This window comes from Kryptolebias marmoratus, linkage group LG1 (assembly GCF_001649575.2).
Source record: "Kryptolebias marmoratus isolate JLee-2015 linkage group LG1, ASM164957v2, whole genome shotgun sequence".
NCBI classification, from domain to species: domain Eukaryota; kingdom Metazoa; phylum Chordata; class Actinopteri; order Cyprinodontiformes; family Rivulidae; genus Kryptolebias; species Kryptolebias marmoratus.
In genome coordinates, this window is record NC_051430.1 from 9,827,542 (window position 1) to 9,846,826 (window position 19,285).

The 19,285-nt window shown below is 41.9% G+C and overlaps 1 protein-coding gene across 9 annotated transcripts in view; it reads right to left on the reverse strand.

Moving 5' to 3' along the window:
* Positions 1 to 6,465: 6,465 nt before the first annotated feature.
* The window catches only part of fbrsl1 (fibrosin-like 1), a 279,706-nt gene continuing 266,886 nt past the window's right edge, over positions 6,466 to 19,285 (reverse strand). For 6 of the 9 annotated variants that reach the window (XM_037980515.1, XM_025005586.2, XM_017414623.3 and 3 more), the window contains 10 exons: positions 17,889 to 17,939; positions 17,602 to 17,697; positions 14,665 to 14,736; positions 14,390 to 14,419; positions 14,030 to 14,101; positions 13,096 to 13,228; positions 12,239 to 12,322; positions 10,950 to 11,033; positions 9,878 to 10,136; positions 6,466 to 8,954 (listed from right to left, as the gene is read on the reverse strand). In XM_037980515.1, coding sequence (XP_037836443.1) covers positions 7,652 to 8,954; positions 9,878 to 10,136; positions 10,950 to 11,033; positions 12,239 to 12,322; positions 13,096 to 13,228; positions 14,030 to 14,101; positions 14,390 to 14,419; positions 14,665 to 14,736; positions 17,602 to 17,697; positions 17,889 to 17,939 — 2,184 coding nt within the window. In that variant the 3' untranslated portion in view covers positions 6,466 to 7,651. The remainder of the gene's footprint in view (positions 8,955 to 9,877; positions 10,137 to 10,949; positions 11,034 to 12,238; positions 12,323 to 13,095; positions 13,229 to 14,029; positions 14,102 to 14,389; positions 14,420 to 14,664; positions 14,737 to 17,601; positions 17,698 to 17,888; positions 17,940 to 19,285) is intronic. The other 3 variants (XM_017414621.2, XM_017414624.3, XM_017414626.3) reach the window with 3 other exon arrangements.

A 19,285-nucleotide genomic window follows, 5' to 3' on the forward strand; every position in this document is an offset into this window, starting at 1 on the left:
CCTGAGCAGAAATCAAAGGAAACCATGTTGGATTGCACTGAGCGTTGAGGATTTGAAAAGTGCTCAGTGTAGAATGAGGAACGTCTACAATCAATACCAGCCATTTCCTGCTCTGCATGGAGCTGACTTTGGTACATTTATCCTCTGGGGGATTTAAATTTTGAGGTTGTAATTTGTTAACATCTGACTTTGCACAGTACAGATCTTTACCAAACGCTGTATGAGGAATTACAGAGAATCTGCAAAATCAATGTCAAACAGTTGTGGGCTTGGTGGAGAGGTTAAGTCCAAGGTAATGAAGATTGACTGGACGGTGATTGCATCCCAAATTACCCCACAAGCCAAATGTGAAAAACAGTCACAACAGATTGATGGAAAATCTAAAATGCGAGCTGCTGCCACACCGTGCCGCAGGGGTCAGTAAATGAGTATTTTTTGGTTTAAAATGTGGTAATTACTTGAGGATTTGAATGCTGTATTTTCACCTGGGTACTTTAGTAATCAGCTCACTGAAAATGTGCTTGATGTAATAGCACAAAAATGTATGCGCCGTTCTGAGTCGCCGCGTGGCAAAGGACCAGCATGTGTGCAGATTAAAGGTCATTTGTGGCAGCAGGTTGGTCGGGTGCCCCGACTTCATTACCAGCAGCTCCACAGCAGTCTCATCAGGATTCCAGCGGGGCAGAGAAACCATACCTCCAGCAGCCCTGCCAAAGGCGCTCATTTGTCAGAGACGCATGGAGATCACAGGCTGATGAATCTCCCTCGTCTCCCAGACTGTCAAGCCCTTCGCCTGCATATCAAAGACAAAAGAACAGAGCAGGAGCATAAGAGAGCTGAGCAGCCGTGCTGCTTAGAGATGGTCCGCTGTTTAAACCCCCCCGAGCATGCCCTTTGAAAACGCCTATTAGTCTGGATGAGCGAGATTACAAGCAAATAAAATTACATTCATTGTGATATTTGATTTCATAATAGCCCCAGAATTATAATTACAGCACACTCGCACTTTTCATTTAAAAACCATTCGGCGACAACAAAGAATCAGAAATGGCAATGAGCAGGTTGTGCATCCAGCGAGCGAGTGCGCGTTATCAGGCATGTTTCACTAGAAGTAACAATAATGAGAGAAGAATGGGGACACTAATAGGAGCGTAATCAGGTGAGAGAGTGGGATTTAATGATATGGAACATAGGGCTTTATTTTCATCTGTCAGTCTTTCAGCGCAACAGCGGGAGAGACGGTTAGAAAGACAGAAAATTCCTTCTGGGGATTCAGTGCAGACACTCATTTTACTGTTTTTTTTGCCGGCCTGTTTTTCCACTAAGCAGCACAAGGGTTAAATCCCCCATCATAGCTGAGCTGCAGCCTATCTGTCTGTCTGTCTGTTTGTCAGGGTCACACCGAAAGTATAACAGTTTATTGCAGGGGGAATGTGGGCATATGCTGTCTGCCTTAAACCAACAAGCAGAAGGGAAGAGATAAGAGACATTCTTCAGTGGCACAGAAACGAGACAGGAGAAAGAGCCAGCACGATAGCAGTGCTTGTTGTTGTGATGTGTTAAATAGCTGCCCTTCAACACCCCAATCAATCGCTGAGTGAGCCACTGTGTAGCCAAGGGCCGCGCAAGATAGTCAGATGGCTTAAGCCAACAGACCTTCGCCTCGTTCTTTGTGTCACAGACAATGAGCATGAACGTGGCCACACAGACTGGACTAAACGCGTGAAGCATTGTGTTTCTTAAAGCGACAAGCTCAAGTCGGTGTCGTCGCAAACTGTATCTCAGATGAAGACTTTGTGCTAATCTAATAGTAGCTCACCCCGAAACATTCAACAGCGTGACTGGTCTTAAATGTGACTTTTTTTTTACCCCCCTGACTTGCATCAACTTATGTCAGCGTGTGCAACGATCCTGACCGTAACTAATATTCGGTAACTACAGATGTTCGACTCAAGAAAGTGGGACGCAGCCAAAACATTAAAGTGCGCCTACAACAACATCTGCAAGACAAGCCGAGCGTTTTGCACTCGCTCCAAGGCCTCCGGAGGCCTGCGCTGACTAATCTGCAAACAATCCGCTCTGCAAGCCCCATTGCAAGTGGAAGAACAAGCCCCTTGAACAAGCTGTGACATTAACGAACACAGCGAGATAAGATATGGCTTCGTATCACGCTGTATGGAACTCCTGCCTAGATAGGAGATAAGAGCCTTTCAAAGCATGTTTGCTGCCAGACAAATTTCCAAAGAAGCACAGAAGGAGGGGGCAAACTCTGGGCATGAACGCTGGGAAGCTCTCTCGTAGCCAATCTCATTAGGAATATGATCCCTCTGCCATTTCTGACTTTATTAAAGCTTCCTTTTCTATTTTTTTAATGAAACCTATAAGTTATTGATGACTTAAATGCAGAGTAACTAGCGGCCACTGTCTGCAGCACCAAGGAGCTTCTTTTGATAAAAGGAAGAACTAACAGACACCACATACGCCAAATGCTAATAAAAGTAATAAACAGAAATAAAATCCTGAAAATACAGGTTTTTATTTTTTTCCATTGTCTTAATTTGTTATAGTATTTTTTTCAAGCATGTGGAAGTTACACAGTTATAAAAGCTTAATGGCTGAACAGAAGAGAATTTATTTTATTTATTTATTTATTTTTTGCTCCAGCAGAAGAAACCACACAGAACACTTCATGTGAAGTTGTCCGGGCTTTTCTTCTGCTAGGTATATCAACATCACCATTAAAGCACAATGCCTGCCGCCATTTTTTTTTTACCATGAACCGTCACTCTTTTTGAAAGGAAAAACTGGAATTAAAATGTTGCTATTAATCAGAACATGTGAGTAAAGTACTACAGGAATGAAGAGCATGAGATGAAATCATGTTCATATAATAATCCTAAATCTGAGTGCTGAAAACACCACAGTTTGAACTTTTCCAAAGCACTTTCCTGGCAACAAATGCAATATAATGATGGGGAAAAACGCCCTTTGATTTCCAGTCAAATAAAGGGTTTATGTGATTTTTAAATTATTGAACTATTATTAGTTCACAAGTCATTAAAAACAACATTGTTGGGCAACTTAAGCACCATATTTTCAGAGGTAGTCTCACATAGTTTCATATGGAAAGACAGCATGCTTTATTTTTAAATGTGTTGCTCACATTCGTTGTAAATTTCATAATTTCAAATTGGAAAGGAAATGTTTCAACATGGATGCCAGGAACTAGGTATGCATCTTTGCCAGTGTCAAACCGAATCAAAACTTGTGAGCATGCCCACGCCACCAAAGGGGATGGACGAGATCGTAATTCTCATTCTGTGGTTTGGAAAAACTTCCGTACTCCCAGGTGCCAACGGCTCCGAGGCGATCCCAGCGATGAGCCAGGAATGCTCCGCTGAGTGAGCTCTGGAGAAAAACGGTCACAGCATGATCCATATTCAAATAAACTTCACTCTTGGCCCGTGCACACAAGCCATGTTGTCACCAGCTGGCAGTGGATCTCACCGCCCCTTCAAATGCTGAGCCACTTTTGATTAACGTCTCTTTGGCTAATCATGAGTGGTGGCGGTGCCAAATTGGACAAGCTGCGTATGGCTTACATTTGCCTTGAAATCTTTTTCTTTAAAAAAAAAAAAAAACAACAAAAAACCTCATATAAAGCATTTGAGAGCCTCACGTTACACCGCCCCTCCCCTTCCCCTAAGTCTTCTCTTGTCTGCTGTTCATAAATGGAACAGAAAGGGTGGTGTGGTGGTACAGTGCCATCCTGTGGGCCCCTGAATGAGAGGGCTATCTCTGCCAGATGCACCCAGCTGCATAAATGTTATTCATTTTTTATGGCTTGTGTTCATAATATGACCAGTGTGGGAGATCGCAAGTTCCACCAAAGCCTGGAAAAATCCTCAAAATTGAATCAAAGTGGAAAACCTATTTTGGCTGGTGGCTGCTCTGGACCTTCTCACTTTCCTTCTTTATCCCCCCTCCCCTCCCCCCCCCTTCACACTTGCTATCAAAAATACTTCTGTGAGTCATTTACAGCATATTCCTTCTGCTTAGCTACTAGCTCTACACAGCAGTACTGATGGTGGTGTGAGGCAGCTGGAATATTTGTCATAGGTCCAGAGGTGCAAAGACATTAGACAGCACTTTGTCATCAAGGTCTGGAATTCACACCATTTAGCTGTTTCCAAGTCAGCTCCTTAACCAGTGACTGGCCTGGTCTCTGTCAGCTGCTGCTCTGTTGACATCGAGGGCTAAAAAAAGATGGCAACATGAAGGATGTGTGCTGCTGGCCTTTTTAGGCGGTCAAAACAACATGCACTCTACAAAGAGAGCTGTGACAGAGATCCACTGCCAAAGCCCTTGACTTGGTGCTCTCTCACTAAATTCACTCTGTTCAGATATAGTTTAGAGGTTCAGAATGGCTCTCGTCAGGGTTTGCTAACCCCCGCAGAGAGATAAGCTTGAACTTTGAGCAGAGCCACGGCCTCCCAAATCACCAGGCCCAGCAAAGACCCCAGCAATCCAAATGTGATCATGGCAAGGGCCTCCCATCTCATTACCAATTTCCATTTCAAAACAGCCTTCAAATAAGAACTAATGCATTAGCTGTCGAAGTCAGGGGAGCCACAACTTAGCGGCTCAGAAACGCTTTTATACATGTTTTATCAGTGGGGGAAAGAGGGACTGAAAGAGAAAAGAAGCTTGGACTGAACCATTCATTTCTTGCCCATCCTATTAGCTTGGCACTGTGTTATTAGTGCTCTAAAAAAAGTCCCATTGGCCTGTTCCACTGTTCACTGAATCAGGGGTGAGTTCTGTGCCAAGTGCTTTTTGGGTGTATTTGAGAGCATGAAAATTCAATCCCAAACCCTCAGCATTGTGGTTTCTCTCAGATAAATGAAGAGGATTAGTGGAACAATTAAACAATGTCTTACCTCAAATACCACCGTATCCTATTAATTGGGATTATATAGGAAAAATGTGCAGCAAGTAAAAAAAAAAAGAATAAAAATCAGGTCTGTTTTTAAAGAAATGCTGTCATGGTAACAACGTTACATCAAACAGCTCATTGTGAACAGTATTAAAAAAAAAAATCATAAAAGCTTTCCAAAAGACGTAAAAAAAGCCTCAATACACGAGGAATAAATCTGAAAAGGAGCTGACAATTGCAAACACTCTGATAATCCACCTTTGGTTTGATATGCTAGGCAATGTGTCAATTGATTCCCATCTGATAATAGACTGTGTGCTGAAATAAACTGACCTTGCCAGACGATGAGTGAAATTGATGGAGCTTTTCATCTCCGGAGGGCCCTTTCACACTCGGCAGTAAAATAGATAGAGCACAGGACAGAATGATTGAGTGCAGGGGAAATTTAAGATGTATGTTTTTCCCTATACCAAAGCTCTGCCTGGTAAATAATAGTTACAGGGGAAAAAGAAATCTTTACACAGTAACAAGTATAGAGGTTAAGTACCTGTTCTTCCCTATATTATTGGGAGTAAAAGCGCACAGTGGTAAAGTGAGGTCGGCCACTGACAGATGCTACCCACACGAGGAATATGTGGTTCAATTACCAGGAGCCTAAATTGAAAGTGATAGTGATTTAAGTCTTCCCAATATGCCAGCTGCATTCTGGCAAACAGTCTTTTCAAGGAGCCATTTTAAAAACCCTGCTGGAGTGTGTGAGACACAGGAGCGCCATTGATTTTCAATAACATCTCCTAATGACCTGGCCATGGTTTGATCCACGCTGTCATTATGGGCTGCTACCAAGGGACCGGATTGTGAGCCTCACAGCACAGAGCAGTGAGATGAGTAGTTGGGGCGTTATCAGGATGAATTGGCTGTCTCTGGGCAGGCGGCAAGCACAGCCGAGGTCTTGTCAATAACAGGATGGGGCACCTCAGGACTCCCTCTGCGGCCCACTCCAGAGCGCCTTCCGGCCTTATTAGAAAAGCAGATGAGTGGTGTGCACGAGGAGAGGTGTAGGAGAAAAGAGAGGAGCCTCCTCTTCACCACCCAATAGCTTTCCTCCCAGGCATTGCTCCTCCTAATAAGTCCAGACCGCAGGTCAATATGCCGCTGGGCTGCCAGTCAATACCGGTTACCTGCAACACAAACACTCAAAACCTGCTTTCATACAAAATCAATGTTCTATTAGTCCCTCCCTGTATTGCCTTGGCCCGATCTCATCGATCCCCTCTGAAGAGCTCTGCAGCCCGTGTATGACAGATTATGATCAAATGATCTGATGGCTTAGGCTACTCGGTCAGCCAAGTCAGTTGCCTTTATGATTTCAGCATAATAACTTGTTATAAAATGAGAAAATACTCTGAATACAAGCACTATTGGCAAAGCTATCAATTTCATATAAATATACCACTCAGTAGGTTTGGCACATACAGATTTACTACTTGTTTTAAGCAGGATGAAAAATAGGCAGGGGGGAAAAAAACTGACAATAGGTCCAAACTTTATTCCATACATTTTAAACCATGGATGCTCATCATCTTTTTTTTTCACGCCTAAAACTCTACTTGTTTTGTATACAAGAGTCTAAGAAAAACAACTGCACAACACCACAAGGTTGACAGAGAAAGTCATTTTGCTGTCCACTAAAAAGTGTCCTTTTCTGTCTGAGGCTGGTCCAGTTTGTGACTTGGAAGTCTTAATAATCCCATCATTATTTCATTGGTACATATAAACATGTGCTAATCCAAGCTTCTCTCAATTTCACCAGTATTGTCAGCTTCTTCCAGCAGATTTCTTCATTAGGGTGCTGTGTACTGCTTTGCATAGATTGCAGATGATCCATTTAGGCCTTCTTACAACACCCTTCATACTTCCATCTTTTGGCCGGTTTGTTACAATGATTTTTCATCAGGCATTTCCACATCTCATTTAATTTTGTTTTTCTAGAAATGGTTAAAAAGACTAATAAATTTACAATGCAATCTTGCAGCAAAGAATATTAACATGTTATTTACATCAGTTTTCTTTACAGATTGAACAAAGATTTCATAATATATATATATGTATATATATATATATATATATATATTTATCTGCATATCTCAAAGGCAAAACAAATGAACAAAACAAGTTGGTAATGTAGCACTGTACATTGTCATCATTGAGGATATCTTGGTACCATGAGGTTTAATTACTGACAGTTGAATTCAAAGTCAAGTTTTTACATCATCATAAGGGATATGTCTCACAATCAGCTGGGATAAATATTGTAAAAGGCAGGACTAATGCACAAAATACATAAAATTCATAAAAATGATATCTATACATGGAACAAGGATAGGAAATGTACAAACTCATTTTAGGACTTTTCTTGTCGGCACAGAGCAGAAAAAGTATTGGATTAATATATTAATAATTATCAAATATTTAAGTCGGAAATAAACATACACATATTTGTGTTCTCTTTTCCGACATTTATTCAGTAAAATAAAGTCATGGCATGTGCTTCATCAGCCTTACACACCTTTACTTTGTACAATCTTACCCTTTCTCTTGGGAGGTTTTGCTCTTCTCTGGTGAGGAGCAGTGCATTTTGTTCACAAGATTCCAGACAGGAGGAATGGGGTGTGTGAGTGCGCCTTCTAAGACTTTGTGCACTGTGCCAAGAAGCTACCGAGCCTCTACTTCTTTGGGGTTGCGAGATGGGGAGTAGTCCCTTGGGTCTTGGGTTGTGGTGAGGGGAGTAGTCCTCCTGGGTGAGGCTGGCCTAGCACTGCCGGCTGGCACAAGGGGCGGGGGCGCACTTAGTGCGGCAGTAGGGGGTGTTCTGTTCAGAGGGCCATTGTGTCCTGTGGAGGGGCTAAGTCTTGGATAGGGCATACCTCCTAGGTGGGGCATAAAGGGGGGCATGTGGGGTAAATGGCCCTCCATTGGGGACTGGTGCAGCTGATGGAGGCGTGCTCTGTCTAGTTCCTCCCTCAGGTGAAGGCGTTCCCGTTCCTCTGCCTGTTGTCGCATCCTCTCATGCTCTCTGCGTACCTCCAAGAGGTGCTCATGGTGAGAGTAGTCGTGAGCCTCCCTTTCACGGTAAGCTCGCTCCTGATCGTATACACTGGGGAAGCGATGTCCTTGCTCGGCCCTAAGCTGGAAGTCCATGCGCCGCTGCAGGTCCAGGCTGCGGTAGGCCTCTCTGAGCGGGTCCCAAGGGAAAGCTGAGTGTGGCAAGCGCTCTCTTCCTGCCAGTGGGCTCACTCCCATAAAGGGAGCCATACGAGCTCTGTCTAGCACATTTAGACTTCCCATTTGGGGCATGGCACTCATGGAAAGTGGAAGAGAGTGTGTCATAGGGACACCATGCAGGCCAGGTGCAGGGATATCACTACTACGAGGTGATGGAAAAGGAGGCTGCTGGGACAAAGGTGGATGGTTGTGGTGGGGATTTCCTGGTTGGCTGAGAGAAGCAGGAAGAGCATGGGGTGGTGGTTGGGGAGCTGGCTCTGAACTTACCACCATGACTTCTTGCTCCTCCTTCCTTTCCTCCTTAATTTTCATGTCATTTTTCACTTTGTGGAGGAACTCTGTAGGTGCCGAGTCTTTCCTCTCACTGTCCTTGAGAGTAGATGAAAGCCCACCAGCCATCTTCATGCCCTGCTCGTTGATCAATGCCTTAGAGTAGGGAGAAGGAGAACGCTGAGCAGGTTTGATGGAGTCCTCTGTGGGTCGCCTCTCAAGCATCTCCTTGCCTGGTGAACGGCTCTCCTTCACCTTCACGTCAGCTTGCATGGAAGACTCTCTTTGGCGCTCCAATAACTCCTTCTCTGCCTCCCGAACCCGGTCTACGCTGCCGCTGTGATGCCGACCTGAATCATTAGAGTTCTGGCTGTTTGATCGAATGAGGCTGCTGATTTGGTAGCTGACCGGCGCTGATGCTGGAGAAGAACGGTTGGAGTGACGGTTGCGATCCACAGAATCCCTGTAATGACGTAACATTTTTGTTAATTTAATGGGCTTTGATTTGCAAATATTTATACAGTGTAATCTTAGCACAAAAATATGCCCACTTTTCTAAAAAGAAAATAAAAGGTTACCCTGCTCTTATTTGCTGTTACAGGTAGTATTTTTAGATTTGACAGTGGCCCCTAGAATCTTCTGGAATATATTCACAGAGATTGTTCAAATGGCATTTCTATCAATAGCTTTTCTGAAATCTGCTTTTTTGATTTGTGTCAGCTTCTTTGTCAACAGGCCAATTTCACGACAGACATTTTAACTTGACGGGATGTGGAAAACACAGGCGTAAAAAATGACAGCTGCATTCTATTTAGAGGAGGTTCTGTTTGTAAAGATTTTTACAGAACAAGCTGCATGCTCAGCTGCAGAAGTGCACCTGTGCTTTCCTTATGTTTGCAGGTCAAAATGTCAGCAGTGAAAAAAACCTGTATCATATGAGATAACGTCATATCAGTTTCCATGAAAAACAAAATGTCTAACCTTGTAAGGGTCATGTTTTTTAATTACTTTTACTGTGATTTGAATGACTTGAGCGCTTTTGTTTTGTCCAAATATAAGTTCATCCAGCAATTATGCTAAAGCTAGCATTTTAGTGGTTTCACCTTAATAGTTGTGTTAATGCATTTGTGCCTTTAATAGTATGACAAGATTAAGCACTTATTTTCTTTAATTATTTTGCATTATCAATTTTGTTACCCTCCCCAGAGGAACGCAGAGCTTTTATACAATTTGGTCAAATTTAGAACTGTTAAATGGCAACAATGCGTAGAACGTGCACAAATTTGTGATTTTACTATGCTTCACATGGTTGTACTAAAATATAAAATAAAATTGCAATCATTTAAAAAGTCGGAAAGACAAAAAAGTTATTTAGCCTCGACTCACCTGTCCTTATCCTTCTCGTCTTTACCGATGGACGAGTCTCGTTTCTCTCGCTCCCTCTCTCTCTCCCGCTCTCTGTCTCGTTCTCTGTCGTGGCTGTTGGCGGAGCTGCTTCTCTCAGTGTCTGCTGTTTTGGGCCACTGTGGCGGGGTGGGAAAAGATGGCGGTGTGCGTCGAAGCCTATTCCAGGTGTCGTGGTGCGGGCTGCCAAATGTGGGCAGTCCTCCTGGACCCTCCTTGGAGCCAAACACACTACTGGACCCTGAAAGAAAGAAGCAGACAGGCATGGGACCCACTCTGAGTTAATTGGGCACAAAACCTTCTTGAGGACACATAAGAAGAGAAAGACTTGAAAACAAAAGCTGCTTTTGTCTTTGTCTCTGGAGGTTCTCACACAGAAGCTGTTTGAAAGAGTTAGAGGTTAATGGCTCCCCCCCAACACAGAAAACCCCCCCTACTCGTTTGCTTTTACACTGAAGGGCTTCTCCCCCCTCTATTTTCTGCACCGGATGAACAGGGGAGACTAACTTGCCCTCTGGACTTGAGAGCTGTGAAAAGCCAAGGGAGACCTCAGCATTCCACAGCATGTCTATTCCAATCACATCCATTTTCACAACAGGGTGACTGATTTGGCACACAAAAATAGGAGGAATGGAAAAAAAAAGAGAGTAAGGCATAGAGAGGAGGATGTAGGAGGGAAACAGAAAACCCTCCATGGAGATGCAGAAGGGGCTTGTCAAATAATTAATAGATGAACTGCCACCAAACAGCAGACCTAAGAGTGCCTGTTGGCAGCAGCACAGTCAGATTAAAGCCAGGCTGTTGGAAACATCAGTGGTGGATGAAGTGGAGGCAGGGAGGAGGTTTACTGTGGTGTGTGTTGTACTGCTTTGTTTGGCCTCCCTGGACGAGTGCTGGTTTGACATATAAACTAGAGCTAAGCGTCTTTTTTTTCCTTCCCTTCCTCACTCTCCCTGTGGTCTAACGCTGCCCTGCTCTGTGCTGTTACTGGCCACAAGGGGCCAGATTGAAAGGGGGGGCCAGTGGAGGAGGAGAGGGGGGGGCCAGCGCTTACCAAGCGAAGGGTTGCCTAATCCTCCGAAGGCACTGCTTGAAAGGTTGCCGAGGCCGCCAAAGGAACTGGAGCGACTGAAAGGATCTGCAAAATGCCAAACAGGGATTAGCAAATGGGGGGAGCTGGTTAGCAGTACTCACCCCAACACCAACCCGTTTCACTCAGCTTTTCTCTTACAAGCGAGTTTTTTTATTTTATTTTTCCTTTTAGCGCTGCCATCCTAGCTCTCTCTCTGGTAATCCTGCAGTAACCAGGACGCTGGATTCTATGCCACTAACTAGCTGAGCTTGGCCCTGCAGGGGCAACTGGAACAAATCTAACAAGAAATGAGTTTTGAGTTTGTGGAGCAGAGCTGAAAATTGACTGGTGCAGGAAAGGGAAATTATGGGCTGTTTAAATGAGGCTGACTGAATTGGAAATTTAGTGAAGGATGGACTTTACTAAAGCAGACTACAGGCTCCAGACTTACAGGAATAATACAAAGCACGGACAACATTCATCAGCTGATTTTAAATTAATATTCCATGAGGAAATGCAGAACTTATTAAAAGATTAGTGCTAGAGGATTTTCTGTTCTTTTGTTTAAACTTTCCGGTTTGTTAACGCATTTCAGAGGGGGAAAAAAACAATTAAGAAATCTCCTCTGCCTGACAAATAAAATCCCTAAATGAGAACTTATTTGGACAAAATCTTTCTTCACTTCTTATATAAGCAGAAACTGTATGAACTCTTTGGTTCATTGTATGAAATTAGCTCACTTTGCACCCAAACAATTCATCAACTAGAAACAAAACAAAACAACAACCCCCTCCCCCCAAAAAAAACATTAAAAATGAATGAAAAATAAATCAATCGAAAATGGTGAACTAATATGAAATACAGACTTTACAGGCTCATAGAAAATAGTGCCATGTGTGATGCTGCAGTGCATACAGCTAGTTTAAAGAAATGAAGGGTGACATCTTGGTCTGGAAGTGACATTAAAAAAACAAAATAACAGACAGAGTTATTTTATGCCGTACTATGACTCATTTTGACTGATTGTAGAATAACTACACACTCCAGTACTTTAAACCACAAGTTTACTTGAGTGCTGCAGCTGGTTGTGGTCAGCTGGAATCTATATTAACCTTGAAATGAACCTGAGCTTAAAACTAGAAACATCTATGATTCAAACTGTATCCGTGCTGCTTTTACTGAATTCGAAAGACAAGAGAGTGAGTGGGGAATACACAAAGAGAATGAAAAAGTAAATGGACAACAAAAGAAGTAAACATATTGTTACTTACACTTACCTGCCAAATGGCTAGGAGGCAGGAAGCCGCTGGGATGAGGGGCAGGGCCAAAAGGTGAGGGAGCAGGGTGTCCAGAGCCTGGGAACAGAGAAGATTAGCATTATTAATCAACCAAATAATAATTAATTCACAGAGGAATTATATAAAGACAAACCAAAGTGACTCCTCCTTAAAACCTCCCGTATTTATAAGTAACAAAATGTAAAAGTGAGTAAATACTGACAAATATATGCTGATATGATAACAAATGTTTTGAATAACTTGAAAACTAGAAGAGTTAAGAAAAGGCTGAGTAATCATGGATATGCCATTCATTTTTTCCTTTTACTGCAGCAGTTGCATCTTTCTGTTTGAATCTATAGCAGCTAGCGAGGCCAGTTTTTCAATGTGCAACTAAACGGCTTCCTTTACAAAACGCTGTTACTATCACCCATATCCCATGAATTGTTAATGAAAGAGCCAATTACACGAATGCCTCTGACAAACCACTGCATAATTACCAGTCAAAGGCCGCTCTCCTTTCTGTTGCCCTCCAACGCAGGGCAAATCAGTCAATTACCTAACTGAGAGTCATGCATATTCATCGGCAAATCTGACTTCCTCTACTGGCAAAACATTTGCTGCAAAAGCACTATAATTAAGTGAACACTATATGTGTGCGTGTGTGTGCGTGTGTGTGTGTGGGGGGGGGACTGACACCATTTCCTTAGTGTTTTTAGATGAGTTTAGAAATGCGCCTTGCATAAAGGAAAACATGACATTAAAGGCTTTAGTAGTGAGATCTTTTAATCGTTTGAAAGGAATGGACTTTTTGGACGATGACGATTGGGTACCGAGACACCGTGGCTGACCTGTGGAAGGGAAGAGGGGTCGTGCCAGATCGTGGGGATACGGGAACCCCGGGAAGACTCCTGGAGCTGGGGGTCGACTGAACAGGTCCAGCTTCCCGTTCATGTCTAGTTTGTGGGGGTCGAGCTGCATTTGCTGTAGTTGGGGGAAAAAAAAGCATAAAAAAGAACAGGAATACAAAAAAAATGAGGCTAGTACACAACAGCATCAAACATTTCCAGCAACACAATGAGTGGCATTTGTTCTCAACAAAGAGAGAGAGAGAGAGAGAGAGTGATCAGAGTACAGAGGCATCAACAATGGCTACATGTCTGCAATTCTGGCTGGCTGTGTTGTGACATGTATGTAAGCTGATTAGGAACACTAAATCCTTGATGATGGGGTTCAGAACCCAAGAAGGACTGACACCACCAGGCCAGTGGCATTAGGAGAGGATCTCCATAGAAAGGACACACCATCTCCTTAGAGGAAGAGAAGTGTTTCCACACAGAAAGCTTCAGTCTTATGGACACATATTGCATTTTCACAAGTGTAGCTACTTAACTATTAATTTAGAACAGGGACTTGAATCTTTGGTTAATGACCCTCTTCTTAGCTGGTGGATGAAAAAAATGCTTTTAGCTTTAACATTTGTTTACAAAATGGAACCTTCTTACTTGATTCTTTGAATGTGTTACTTTAAGAAACACACCATCAGGGGAAGAAGTAAAATTGTTTTACATCCTTCTGTTTTTATATTATCTGCCTTTTTGTTCCCTAATGGGTTTTTTGAAACCAGAGGCATGATTGCAGATAATTAGGCCGTTTATGTTCCAACTACATGATCAGACCTATTGTGTACTTGTTATTCTTTCGGTTATTATTCCATAATCAACAGAATGCGTCTAATTTTACACAACAAGATTTCTGAAGGACAAAATTATCCATCTCACGCACCTTCATTTTCTGCTGGTGGTGGTAGATCTGCCATGCAATCTGGACATGTACTGCACACCACTTGCCAGGTTTCTAGAGTTTAGAGAGAAACTCGGGTTAGCCTGCTGGCTTTGATACGGGGAGCTAAAACTGGATTCTGGCGTTGAGATTTTCTGGCCAAACAACAAAGTGGGAAGTTAAAAGAACCTTCAACAATGCAACAGATTAATAAAATTTATGACTTTAACCCAGTGCAGACTTTAAAGCTAACCTTAATGCATGTGCTTGATTGTGAATTGTTGAGCAATTTGAGGTTTTGAACTTTGTGGCCTGGCCAGAGAGACAAAGCACTTTACAAAAATCAATCAGACATCTACTCACCCTCACAGATGTCCTGAATGGATCACTCATCTAAATGGATAACAGATAATCATTAACATCAACAACATGGACAAGAAGTCAAAGAGTAAAAACACATGTCCTAGCGTTTAAATACACACGTGTTCAAAGAGGTGTCTAAAGAGAAAGTATGAATGCTAACACTCTTATTGACTTTTTCTGACAGGTATACGTATGTCTGACAGCTGTTCGTGGCTCTAATCTGAAGGAACAGAGATGGAGGAGACGAGCTGAGTTGCTGTCAGGCTGATGCTTACCCGTGGATCCTTCTGTAGGAGCGTGTGAGGGACTGCTCCAGGACGTGCTGCTACATCGATGGGATTGGAAGCCTGATGGAAACACAGGAATAAGAAGCATGGTGAAAAAACAGACCTAAAGTAAGTAAACATTTCTGCGAAGCATGAAAGAAACTGAATATCATGTAAAGAAAGTGTCCTTTAGAATGATTTACAGTCTTTGGTCTTTGATTTGGTTTAACTTATGGTAATATCTCAGGTATGGTTATGTCAGACCTTTGATTTATGATCATTTTGTTTTACTTTTGACAGGTACACTAAAAAGCATAACTTTCAGCTTAGCCAGTTACGTTGAGCTGAAGGTTTTTGGTATCATGAAGGAGGACCTCTTTGTCCATGGATAGATCACCGCGGTAACAGAGGCAGGTTATGAGCCTGAAGTTACAGTTCTGCTCCATGTTGCAAGAGCTAAACTGAATGTCAGATTGTCAAAAAATATGAAATTAAAAAGTTCTGCCGTCACCCAAAATCAGTCAGTGCGCTAAGTTCCAGCTGAAATGATCCTACTAGGTTAAAAATATATAGTTAGATATAAGTTATTAAATATATAAGCTGAGCTATTCTAATCTTAAGTAAAAATCCTTCCATTTGACCAGAACCTTTTAAAGATACTTTGCACCATTTTCAGCACACAAAATAGCTGAAAAATATGCATCATATTTCCTGCTGTGCGCAACTAAAAAGCTGCAGATAGACTCCAGTAAATGATTAAAAACAAAAAACAGAACAACAACAACAAAAAAAATACTTGCAGACTGTCCTACATGACAACATCGGAATAATATGAAGTAGATGACATAGAAAAAGCTGCATGCTTTTTTCACATTTTGTCTGAATTTGATGAAAGATCCCCAAAAAAGGTTAATTTATTTGACCTAATTCATTAGTACCTCTGTACATCAAAGTATATTTAATAAATAACATTTTATTTGATCAATGAAGCGGGACAGCGTCATAGATAATAAACCTCTCGACCGTGGAGTTCAAAGTTTCAGCTCTTTCTGCCCTGACCAAAACAGCAAAAGGTAGTCAAGTCTAATTTCTTGAACAGTTTTCATTAACAAATAAGGAACATTCCTCTCTTGTCCTAATTGTGGCATTAGTGTCTGTTTCTGTTGAAATCTATTACTTTTTTCACTTTCCATTAATGGGCTACAAGCTGCTGACCTTTATGATGGAAGTCTTGAGGCAAGTGGATTTCTTTTTCCTTGTTAATTTATTTGTTGAACCGGTGTGTATTTTGTGCAGAAAAAGCATAAAAATGATGCATGGGGCGCCCCTTTTTTATGTGAACATGCACAGAGACCAAAGCAGAAAGTCTGAGTTAGCAAACCAACGTCGGAAACACTGAACTCATAGTTTCTTCTTAGAGTTTTAAGCTTTCTCAAGCCAGGCTAAGGGAAAGAAGCCTTGCTTTGATGAACTTGCCTCACAATATACCACTCTGTTCTTTCTTGTTGTGCTTCGAGTTAATCTTATTTTTACTTCTTGTTCTCTATGTGTTTTAGATTATTGTAGTATGTTTTTTGTTTTATTTTGTAGAGGCTGTCTACCTTGGTTTCTTCAGCTCTTGTCTCACACCTGGCCTTTGTTTGTGGTCTGCCACTCAGCTGTTGTTCATTTCTCATTAGTTCCCTCAGTCTATATACTGTCTGGTTTCCTTCAGTCACTATCAGATGATTGTCTTTCCTCCTGGTATCTCTTCATTGTGTCTGTCTCTATGCCTTTGCTTTATTATTTTTTTTGTGGCCTTCAGATCTTTTTGATTTTCCTATTTCTACTGCGCTTTCATGTTTTCTTTGCATAGCTATTAAGTTTATGTTTGCCTTTCATCTGTGTCTCCTGCCTGTAAGTGCTTTGGGTCCTTCACCTTCTACTTGTTCTTTTCTATAGAACATTTAAATGCATTTTCAACTTTCAACATACCCTCTTTCATAATGAATGCAGTTCAAACAAATGTAGCTGTCGTTTTCGCCATCAGGTTCAGCAAACATCCGTTCAGACAAACTGCTGTAAATTTTATGGCTGACTTTGGAACGAGACATGTCAGTTTTTATCTAAAACCACTGCAAAATCCTTCAGCGTAGATTTCAAATCTGATCCTTCCTCAGTAACACTAAAATGGACTAATTTTTAAAAGCTGCTAATATATTGCAGCATAATGTAGATAAAACCTCCACCCCATCTCCAAGGATACTTAGCAGGGGCTTTTTGCTGCATAAGAGCCTTCCTTGAACCATCTGGAGTGACCTTCGACAGAAGGGTCCCACCGTGACTGAGCCCACTGGGAATAGGGCCAGCGGATTTAGGCCAGCTTTGATTGGCATCTTACTGCAGGTCACAGCCTTTGAGCATCTGCCAGACAGACTTACACTCTCCTATCGTGCACATCCCCTGCATAATCTCCCTTTTCAGCATGCAGCCCTGATCCTGGTTCAGGTCCAGTAAGGTATGGCGTAATATTATAGAGGCTTTAGTGGGAAAGAAAAAAAAAATTAAAAGCAAATGTACTATGGTCAAGGATATTATTATTTATTGTGTGGACATAGCTTTCAAGCTTAGGTTTTGATGAGACATTTGGCATGTTTTTTGCTAATGATAGTTTAGATTACACGAAACAAAGTAATGTTTTATTTTCTTTTATCTACACAGTTCGCAATATTATTTCTGTGCCATTTCTCACTGGCATATTTAACTTCAAAAAATAATTTTAATTAGAGATTTTAGTCAATAGCATGCTATTGTTTGAGAAACAAACAACAACAACAAAAAGAATACATGAAAACCCGTCAACTAGCATTTTGTTCCTTATTTTAATTTGTCTTTTTCTTGCACATGCGTCCTTATATTCTGTGCCTGTTGCAGCTTGTAGGATGAAGGTGGGGAGGTGGGTCTGACCTTGGGCTGAAAGGCTCCTTGCAGCGAGCTGAAGGGTCCTGAGTGTGGGAGCAGCGGGGGCATGCCTGGCATGGTTGGGGGATAGGAGGGGAAGAACTGGGGACAACAGAGGACGAAGGGGACAAAGAAAAGAAAATCATACAGAGACACAAACAGGACTCAAGCATGTGAACGGACAAAGTCACAGCCACAAGAAATGCTCTCACAGCAACATTCAAATATGTCAAATATTTGATTTGCCAAATGCAAAGAACAGATTTGCATAAGAATAACAAAAGAAAACTCACATTTGAATGTCTGATGAATGGATTGTCCAGTTTGGGGGTGTATTTGTCGAACTGGTGGAGAAAGGAGAGGAAAGAATTAGGAAACAAAAACCCTTTGTGTAGACGCTTTTAACAGTGTTATTAACATAAAAAGGAAAACACATTTTCATCTGTTACCAAGCAAGTTTACGTCCAGAATCATTAGCCCCAGGGAAAAAGCAGCTAGCTAGCATCGGCCATGGATTTTATGTACATATATTTATATATATGTAAACATGGTCAGATAGGTTGTTAAATCACAACTATTAAACCACTTCAGCAGACTGGTCATGACTGAATTAATTATTTTTCAATCAAGTATACAGACACTGGGCGTGGAAACCAATTTGAATGATTCATTTTAAATCCAGATTGGGTGATTCCATTTACTGGAAAATTTGAACTACTACTATAAAGAAAAAGCAGCCAGTAAAAGACAAAATGGAGGTATACAGCTTTTTTCAGTGTCAGAAATGCAGACCCAAAGTGAAATCAGGTCTGTGCATGAAACTGTGCACATAAAAAATGAGCAGTGTGATTCTCATTTGACTGAATCTGAAATGAGGCATTTGCAACGGTTAGGAGCTAATTTAGGACAGATCAGCATGAAACTGACAACCTTCACACTGTGACACGATGTGAAGAGATCTTTCCTGCGGTGGGGCTTATGCCTATTAGGATAATTTCAGCTGGAATTTGTCATAATAAAAACTGTGGTAAATTGAAAAAAAAAAAGAAGAAGAAGAAGAAAAAAACCTCAATCATGCCCTGAACACATGTGAAAGTAGTCAGTAAGCTGAGCAGGAGAGCAGGGAAGGACAGAAAGGAAAAGTTGCCCCCGCACGTGAATGAGGACCTTGTATGTCTATTTGCAAGCCAACACTGGTCCTCTATTTGGAAAATTGCTAATTACAAGCAACAGTAACTTGTTCCTTTTCCAAAAATACACAAACAATTTGCAGGTACTTTTTGCAAGTGTTTTTGCAAAGCTCTTTTGGTAGACGCAGATGTTTTGGGTTTGCATAAAATGAGAAAATAAACCACTATGAATCAGTTTTTCTTTGAGCACGCATGATGCGACACGGGTGGTTGAGAGGGAAGTGGGTGCCGGTTTGGCTGAGCTAGAGGTGGAACTACGCCTGTGTGAGTCAGGGGCCCTCTGGTGTCGCAGGGCCTTTCGCGTGCGTCTGTACACAAAATGGCAGCGGTGGTGTTGGCGGCCCTGTCTGTGGGAGATAATGGGCCCATATCAAAGACAGACGGCCTATTGAGAAGAAAAGCTAAGCCATCTTCTGAGCTCATTAAACAGCTCCACTGCATTTCTGAAGGTGCGGCCTGTTTATTGTCTGACACAGGAAAAACGACTGAATGCTTTATGG